This window comes from Cupressus sempervirens, chromosome 8 (assembly GCF_028749045.1).
Source record: "Cupressus sempervirens isolate cs-2001-9-10 chromosome 8, ASM2874904v1, whole genome shotgun sequence".
Classification (NCBI taxonomy): Eukaryota; Viridiplantae; Streptophyta; class Pinopsida; order Cupressales; family Cupressaceae; genus Cupressus; species Cupressus sempervirens.
The window spans coordinates 732758249-732768337 of NC_143125.1; the positions used below are offsets into that span (position 1 = coordinate 732758249).

Consider the following 10089-nt stretch of genomic DNA (forward strand, 5'->3'; position numbering starts at 1 on the left):
GGTTTAATCCTCCTCCAGCAATGGTAACAAATGCCTAGTTTTTCATGGCTGTTCACAACTATCTGTTTCATTTTTAACTCGACTTTTTGTTACATGAGTCATTTGGTGCGATACATTCAAAGAGTGAAAATGAGCTGAATGAGCTAATGAATGAATCAAAGACTGAAACTGAGAGTAAATAATTTTTTATATGTGAAATCTAATAAATTCATGATACACGACACTGGTCTGTATTATAAGTGGAAGCTTTTTCATTTGACAAAACCTAATTAGCAATTAGTCCTGAAACTCATAGCCATACCCAATAATATAAAACATTGATATTTATTAACTGTTGTGGCTTCCAAACTTCTGAGGACTGAGGAGCTCCACATTCTATTTGTTGTACATTTGACTATAAAAACTATGGAACATAACGGGTAAGATATATGGTATCTGGTTGGATTGGAGAGAGTTTCAAGTGGTAGACATACAATCATAAGATCTAATTTCTTAGAGGGTGTGTCACTAGTATAACACCAATCTAAATGTTCATCTGATACACTGCTGATTATAGAGGACCGCCCTATTCCTACAATCTTTTCAAAATAAAAATACTGGATCATATATCCATACTCAAATTCCTAATAGCCAGTACAGGAAACATAGCTCTCCAAATGACCACCAATGCTCATTCGTCACATGAAATCTGCGTGTACATTTTTGAGATTGGAGGAAAAGGCAGCCATGAGTTTCCCTGCATATGACCAAAAGAAGTGTCAGTGCTGTAGTTCCAAATCTTATATTTCATTACATTATTGTAAAATAATCAGAGAGCTATATGTCAGTTACGTAGTTGCTAAAAACAATATTACGACTACTTCTGTTAATCAGTTTCATCCAAGGTTAAGCCAAAGATTGAAACCCCTATAGCTGAATGTAGTATCATAAGCAAATGTAACTTAACAGCAAATTGTCATGGTATCAGAGATGCATATGGAAAACATACCACATCATCAGCAGTCAGTCCCAATCTGTAACTTAAAAGCAAATTGTCATGCTATCAGAGATGCATATGGAAAACATACCACATACTATCGAGTAATGAACGTGCATATGAAGCTAGATAGGCTCAAATGTCCTCCTTTTCAGTTTTCATTCGTCAAAATTAAGGCATTGTCAGAAATTTATCATTGGCTTTTGAGCACAAACTGTAAAACTCTGCAACCTAAAGCTACAAAATAAATTAAGAATCTGTTAAAAGAATGAAGCCAAATTGCAGATTTAAAAACAGAGTAAATAGAGCTGCTAAAACAAAAAATCTCTTTCTCATTGATCTTGCAGAATCTGATTTTCATTCATGTTAATGTAGCTCGATCGAAAGAGTACTCATCAAACAAACTTTTTTGGAATGTGAAAGGGGTTCATATACAGCAAACTTGCGAAGGCTCATTACTTGGGGGTGTTGGACATGAATTTCTGGGTTCTTATTTTCCAGCAGAAGCAGGCAAAATCACACGTCTTTTCCCATTGAAAACGCCCAATAGTTTAGTAGTAGTAGTTTTGATACTCAGAATTGATCAGAGACCTACAAATGTACTTTTTTTCGTTTCTTCTCCAGAATGGATCTAGAACACGATCAGTACTGGTAAATTATTAATTCAAGGTGAAGCATTTTAGCCATGCCCGTGCAGATGGATAGTATTGCCGAAAGATAAAACGAAATTTTAACAAATAAAAAAGAAAATGAGCACCTGGAGAACACCCAAAAGCAGCTTCTTCCGCATCCAATCCTTGCCTTTTGGTAAAGGGCAGAGAAGAGAAGGGAATTGAAGAAAAACCCATTTCAAATCGGGTGCAAATGCTGATGCAAACTTGAAATTTCTTGACGATTTTGTGGAAATGAAGGGTTTTTTTCCTGCACCAGATGAAACCCTTGAAATAGTGGAATCAGAGATAAACAACCTGAGCGGACGTTTCAACTGGACAATTAAAACCCAATCAAAGACCCCCTCGATCATCGCCTTAATTGGGTTTACCACATGTACCGAGTTGTGGGAAAGATCGCGGAAAGGGTAATTTCCGCTTTGAACACAATACTCCAAATAATTTATGAATCTCCTCGCCATTGTCTTGGATAAATATTCTCTTTTCTCCCTATATCTGTTACTGTCTGTTATGGTGATATTGTAGAGCCCTTCAGCAACTAATTCAGTCTCCACCAGAAAATTGTTCAGATTCATTTTGATTTCTTCACGATCAGGCAAATCCCCAACATTTGACAGAGGAGCAGTGGTGGCTTCCAGAGGAATCTCACAACCCCTCACAACCATAAACTTGTCTACGTTTTTATAGTAAGATTTTTTCATGGAATCATCACAGTACATAAATGAATCGCTGCCTGTGCTAAGAAGCTCGTGTATAAATACTCTGTATCTGACATTAAACCGCCCCAAGAAAAGCTTTGTGTACTTGAAAGTAACAGCCTTGCAAACTTGCCAAACAAAATTGAAGTAATAAGAGAAAATGTCCATCACCACCAAAATTGCACTCACCAATGTGGAGAGCTGATCAAATCCTTTAGCCTGCAATGCCAAGGGGATGATGGAGAGAATTCTCATGAAGTTATCATTCAGGAGGTCAGAGCTGGTGTTATCAACAATGCAATGCTCCTCGCAGGTCTTCATAGTTCCTCCCGTTAGAACATACTTCAACATGGATTCTGCCCTCACAGCTTTAACAAGATGGTATTTGCCCATCAGAATAATGTCCTCACTAACTATGTGGTAGTTCTTTGCAAAATGGAGGAATTTGAGGGGTTTGCCTGTTTCAAAAGAGGCGCAAAATCGGTAGTTCTTCTTGTTCAGCTGAAATCTCATGTCATAATTGTTTTCGATGGAAAATGAGTGGGACTTCTTCTCATCTTCATTGTCATAAATCTGCCAATCACCACCAGTCTCTCTACTCTGGCCGTCCAACAGGAGATACTTTCTTTGCCTGAACCAAGTACGGTCATAGCCATGCCACAACATGCTCACTGTGATAAATGGTATGCGAAAGAACTTGGCTTTCCGCAGGAAAGTCCACAGACTGTAGGCAGCTTGCAGCCAAAGAACCCAAGCTGGAACTACAAACGACATTTTTCTGCAACAGATTCTATCCCAGAACAAAACCCTTGTTTTGAAGCCTCTGACCCATCATCTATTTTTTTAAATGAAGAAAGTTTGGAAAAAAATTACATCAGTGACCATCATCTACTTTTTTAAAATGAAGTCACGACAGGCAACATTGTTGTCAAGGGACAACGAACACACCATTAACAAAGTTTAAATCTAACATATAGTTACTTATGCTTGTCAACAAGGGTCTTGTTTAAAGCATAACAAAGAAAAATGAGATTCTCGTGCCTTCGCTTTACTTTTCTTCTGTCGATGAACAGAATTGTACTGCAGCCGTCCAACAGAAGAATCTGAGTCCACTAAAAACCAACGAATGTTGAATAAAATTTTGAAGTGGAAGAAACGAATATGTACACTGAAAAATATACAGTGATACTGAAAATAATCTCTCGGAAGAAACAAAAATGTACCGTCCAAACCAAAAGTAAGTTGAAAGATTAAGTTGAAAATAATATTTCAATTAGAAGAAGTGAAAATGTAGAATATTTAAGTAAAATTTAATTGAAAATAATATTTAAATAGAAATAGTGAAAATGTATATTATTAAATTAAAGGTCAGTTGAAAATAATCTTGAGGAGAAGAAATTAAAATTTATTTCATTAAAATAAATGTTACTTGAAAATAATTCTTTAGAAAAAGAAACCAAAATTATATAGTTAAACTAAAAATTAGTTAAAAATAATCTAAACTAAAATGTACCGTATTACATTAAAAGTTAGTTCAAAATAATTTTTTAGGAGGAAAAACTAGAAATGTATTCATTAAATCAATCAACACTGAGTTGAAAACAATCTTCTAAGAAAAGAAACCAAAATGTACCCTTTTAAACTAAAAGTGAGTTGAAAATGATCTTCTAGATAAGAGGGATGATTTGTTGAGGTATAAAAATAGAAGTAACATATTTTGGACTTATTTCAATATCAATCAAGGTTTTAACTAGAAATTAATAACAATTTTTTCTTGTCTATTTAAACTTTGTACAAGGATTTAAAATCTAAAATAATCTTGTTCTAATCTTTTTTTTTGCATTCAACGATATTAATGGTAAATAGTTGTAACTTGTGATTTTACTTAATTATCTAAGAAACCATATCATAAAATGACCAATCTTATGACATAAAGAAACATTTCAGGGTAGAAATATTTCAAGGGTAGTATACCTTCATACTTACGAGATCCCTTGGGTATTCTTCTAGAAATCAAGGCTTCAAGTTTTTAAGTTCTCTTTCTTTTCCCATATTTTCTTTCTCATTCCTTGTCCCAATTGTTTTCATATTGTGATGAAATTTATCCATAGAAATATTTCTTCTTGTTTTTGGAAATAGCAGTCCTAAATGTAGTTTCACCTTTAGGTAAGGCATCTCTAAATTCACTCACCTCAAATGTAGTTAACTTACCAAACAATACATATTTGTAAATATGGATGCTATTTAGATTTCTTCAATAGTTGTAACTTTGTGTTTGAAAGAACGAGTTAAGGATCTAAAGACCTTACAAATAATATCATCTTCCATATTAACGCACCAATATTTCTCATATAGTAAACAAGTTCATACATTATAGGAGGTGACATTTTCATCTTTTCTCATCCTTAGTGCTTCAAATTACCTCACAATGTTTGTAACCTTTTCATCTTGACATGTATGCCTCCTTCACAACAAGTTTCTAAATTTACTCAAATTTCATTTGCTATGGCCAATCCTAGGACATCAGAGTATATTGAATTGGTTAGTGCACTTAATATATTTTCCTCAACCTTGATGTTCACAGCACACTTCTTCTTCTCATCCACACTAGCATTTAAAATATCTATTTGAGGATTGTAAGATTTAGTTGTTATGTATTATCAACACATCTCAAATGAGTCTCAATCTAGTCCTTACAAAAGGAATAATTTGTTCCATCAAATATTGGACTATTCTTCTTGAAGATTTTCATCTTGATAACCTCAAGTTTTTAGGCTTCAAAAGAGGAACCTCACTCTTGTACCAATTGTTACATTAATAACATAACCACACAACTAAGAGGGAGGATGAATCAATAGTGTCTTAATATCATTTGCATTACCTGGTTAACTAATTTAAACCTTTAGACTTAGATCATATAATTATGAATGAAAATTCAAATCCACGTCATCACATGAAAACATAACACCAATATTTTGTGTGAAAACCATCGTGAGGATGCTACCCACAATAAACTATCTCTTGTTAAAAGTACACCTTATTAAAAAATGGGAATAAAGTTTCATTTAGGCATACTTCTTAGATCTTATTTCTCAATTACAAAGGAATGCTATGTGCCTTACATATATGGACAACAACATAATTCATGAACTCCATGGTAGCATCTTCCTTATGCATATTAAATTTTGTAAGGTCGTGAAACTCTATTTGTGCCTCTGCTCAACATCATTGATGCATGGCTCACATTCACACACCTACACCACACTCTTTTCATTCACAAAAGATTGCATTCCTTTATAAAATTCATCAAGCTTGTAGAAACAAACAAGGTCAGCCTTATTAAGCATCAATGATCCATAATAGCATCTTCAAACACCCCAAATAATCCATGAGAATTCCACAATCCTTCACAACATGTTATACATCAAGTCGACAACGAATGCTATCCTTCAAAAAAGTACCAACTCTATCACCTGAGAAACGTTATCGTCTTTTCTCATTTCCATGAACCCATCATGCCAAGGATGTAGAATTGAGTCCTTAACATACCAAACCTTCACATCCATTAAATTTCTCACATTGATCCTCGTTTATCCAAATATTTTCACTTTTTGTTCTTAAACATTGTCTAAACACAAAGATACCAGTCTTTGGTAAACCTTGTGTAACTCTCTCAAATCTTACTGTGATCAATAGAAACTTCAGCTATGTTGTCTTCCAACATATTTTAACACATACGTATAAAAGTGTAGGAACAAATATGTCCTATAGTAGCCACATAGATCCAATCTTCTTCACTAACTCTCCAATATTGTCTAAACAAAGAAATATGTTGACATCAATGACAACACATGTCTCAAATACATAAAGACATATAGTTTCCCAACAATGAGCATGTCTCCTTCAGCTTGGGTTCTTTTGGTGAATGAGCTTTATAGTTTGAAATAAAAAATCCTAGCTTAGCACATCTTTGGTAGTAAGGATTGGCATTTTCATTAACTAAAGCTTGAGTACACTTCCCCCATTTAGATCTTGAAGTGATTAAGTTAAATGTAGAAGAGAGATAACACTAACCTAGATTTTTCCACTGTGACAACTCTATAATGACATAGTGGCTGAAATAATTGTCAACCCAACAAAAAATATGCTTGTCCCAAAATTCCAATAAAAGGCTAGACATATGAACCTAAACAAGGGCCATTCTTTGAAGGTTAGCTAACAAATTGAACCTCAATTTCCACTTTGTTTGGGATAAAAAGTGCTTCCCATAGATCCATGAAGTAGAAAGTACCCAAAAAAAAGATCTTACCTAGACATAAATGTAAACAAGAATAGATCTCTGACATTGCACAAATCAAAACATTATCCTTCAACTTCCATCAATAAGTTGTCAATATACAAAACATATCAATCATTGGTCCAAAAGAATTAAATCTCCCAACTAGAGAAAAGTCCATGGAGGACAAAATCCTATCCATGATAGCATCTAGAAGATTGATCTTCATCTGGTCCTTAATATTGTCAATGTCAAAAAGAATAAAACCCAAAGTATCATCTTGGGTCCTATTTACCATAGTTTCCTTTCTAAGCCACCTTTGAAAACTACCCTAGCATTCTTCTAACCATCATTATTTTTGGTAGAGTCCCAAGAGAAAGTTTTGGATGTATCTAAAGAGCTTCTAGAATCTATGTCCACAGAAGAAGACACATAGGACAACAATGTCTTTTCCATATTGGGGGAGGGTTAGGTCAGGGGGTAGAGCCTACCAGGAGATTTTCAACAATGTACAAATGGAGTTTGAGAAAAAAAAAAGTAGGAAGTCACAAGACAAGAAAGCTAAAAGTTGCAAAGAAAATATATATTATACATGCTAATTTTGCCAACTCAACATAAAATATGTTGTGTATGTTAATATTTCCAGCCCAATGTAAAATATGTTGTAGTTGTTGATCTTGTACAAATAGCTAAAAAATAGTAAAGATGCACTACAAAGATACTTAAATATAACTAAATCATCCATAATATAATCATCAACCAACTTTACCCATATTAAGAATTTGATGACGTGTTAACTTACATTTTATCTCTCTCTCTCTCTCTCTCTCTCTCTCTCTCTCTCTCTCTCTCTCTCTCTCTCTCTCTCTATATATATATATATATATATATATATATAAAATTTGTTTATATTAATACATAAACATATACATTAGAATATAAATAATTATATTACCATCTACTAAATATTATATCTATCACCGAATGTAGATTTGATTCTGTTGGTCTATTCTAATCATTTTATTATTATTATGGGTATCTATTACAAATCGATATATGATAAAATGTTTCTTATTTATGACAGACTCGAGTCTGCTCATATCGTCGATCATAATTGCTTTACTTAAGGCTTATTATTATTTGATTGAATTGGCGGGATTAAAAATAATATAATACATTGTTTAAGTGGAAATGTATGCCAATAAATGGACATGTCTATTCATTGGCATTCCTCTATAAACTATATTTATATCCAAATCTGATTGGTCTAGAGAGAAATCATAGTAATCAATTAACGTTCTGCTCTTATAGATCAAATATCATTAAAAAGAAAATTGATGCAAGAGCATATTGGGTACTTTGGCAATCTTTCATCACTAAAAATATTTATTTTCTTTAGTTCACATTTTCAATTTGGAGGATGGTCCTTGTTGTTCGTGCTTTGTCTTTCTATGCAGTCACCTACTTATTGTGCACCTATTGTGGATCATATGTCCAACAACACACAACTTAATTCCACTATTTGTAGGAGTTATCCTTCTCTTTGTTTGTGATATACTGATTTTTTGGTTGTTTGGATAGCACGTAGGTTTGGCTTCAATGCAATTGCATATGGCTTTGTGAAATTTTGTGCACTTGGGAATCTCTTCTTGGATCACCTATGGACCTATCCTTGTTCCCACATAAGTTAATTTCCTTGTTTGAGAGGTTTTTGATTTCTCCTTTGATGCAGGACCTATAATTTGTAATAATTTTCCTGGTAGGATAACTTGTGGTCTTATTGGCTATAATAGTAGACAGCTGATCAAATCCTTTAGCCTGCAATGCCAAGGGGATGATGGAGAGAATTCTCATGAAGTTATCATTCAGGAGCTCAGAGCTGGTGTTATCAACAACGCAATGCTCCTCGCAGGTCTTCATAGTTCCTCCCGTTAGAACATACTTCAACATGGATTCTGCCCTCACAGCTTTAACAAGATGGTATTTGCCCATCAGAATAATGTCCTCACTAACTATGTGGTAGTTCTTTGCAAAATGGAGGAATTTGAGGGGTTTGCCTGTTTCAAAAGAGGCGCAAAATCGGTAGTTCTTCTTGTTCAGCTGAAATCTCATGTCATAATTGTTTTCGATGGAAAATGAGTGGGACTTCTTCTCATCTTCATTGTCATAAATCTGCCAATCACCACCAGTCTCTCTACTCTGGCCGTCCAACAGGAGATACTTTCTTTGCCTGAACCAAGTACGGTCATAGCCATGCCACAACATGCTCACTGTGATAAATGGTATGCGAAAGAACTTGGCTTCCCGCAGGAAAGTCCACAGACTGTAGGCAGCTTGCAGCCAAAGAACCCAAGCTGGAACTACAAACGACATTTTTCTGCAACAGATTCTATCCCAGAACAAAACCCTTGTTTTGAAGCCTCTGACCCATCATCTATTTTTTTAAATGAAGAAAGTTTGGAAAAAAATTACATCAGTGACCATCATCTACTTTTTTAAAATGAAGTCACGACAGGCAACATTGTTGTCAAGGGACAACGAACACACCATTAACAAAGTTTAAATCTAACATATAGTTACTTATGCTTGTCAACAAGGGTCTTGTTTAAAGCATAACAAAGAAAAATGAGATTCTCGTGCCTTCGCTTTACTTTTCTTCTGTCGATGAACAGAATTGTACTGCAGCCGTCCAACAGAAGAATCTGAGTCCACTAAAAACCAACGAATGTTGAATAAAATTTTGAAGTGGAAGAAACGAATATGTACACTGAAAAATATACAGTGATACTGAAGATAATCTCTCGGAAGAAACAAAAATGTACCGTTCAAACCAAAAGTAAGTTGAAAGATTAAGTTGAAAATAATCTTTAAATAGAAAAAGTGAAAATGTATACTATTAAATTAAAGGTCAGTTGAAAATAATCTTGAGGAGAAGAAATTAAAATTTATTTCATTAAAATAAATGTTACTTGAAAATAATCTTTTAGGAAAAGAAACCAAAATTATATAGTTAAACTAAAAATAAGTTAAAAATAATCTAAACCAAAATGTATGGCATTAAATCAAAAGTTAGTTCAAAATAATCTCTCAGGAGGAAAAACTAAAAATGTATTCATTAAATCAATCAACACTCAATTGAAAACAATCTTCCGAGAAAAGAGACCAATATGTACCCTATTAAACTAAAAGTGAGTTGAAAATGATCTTCTAGATAAGAGGGATGATTTGTTGAGGTATAAAAATAGAAGTAACATATTTTGGACTTATTTCAATATCAATCAAGGTTTTAACTAGAAATGAATAACAAAAATTTCTCGTCTTGTTTAAACTTTGTACAAGGATTTAAAATCTAAAATAGTAATTAAAATAAAATAATCTTGTTCTAATCTTTTTTTGGCATTCAACGATATTAATGGTAAATAGTTGTAACTTGTGATTTTATTTAATTATCTAAGAAACCATATCATA

General features: G+C 33.6%; 1 protein-coding gene across 4 annotated transcripts; it reads right to left on the minus strand.

Annotated features, from left to right (window-relative positions):
- Window positions 1-298: 298 nt before the first annotated feature.
- On the minus strand, window positions 299-3480 carry LOC149544518 (uncharacterized). Of its 4 annotated transcripts, none has more exons than XR_016355059.1 (3): window positions 1734-3324; window positions 1068-1207; window positions 299-736 (listed from the first exon to the last, which is right to left on the minus strand). XR_016355059.1 is itself a non-coding variant. In XM_089795173.1 (3 exons), the coding sequence occupies exons 1-2, from the start codon at window positions 3117-3119 to the stop codon at window positions 1112-1114; spliced, it is 1398 nt and encodes a 465-aa protein (XP_089651299.1). In that variant the 5' UTR covers window positions 3120-3480; the 3' UTR covers window positions 299-736; window positions 1068-1111. The 4 variants fall into 4 exon arrangements, 2 of the variants coding, with proteins under 2 accessions (XP_089651299.1, XP_089651298.1); XR_016355060.1 differs by having other exon boundaries at window positions 1068-1213; window positions 1734-3300; XM_089795173.1 differs by having other exon boundaries at window positions 1068-1123; window positions 1734-3480.
- Between the last annotated feature and the right edge of the window lie 6609 nt (window positions 3481-10089).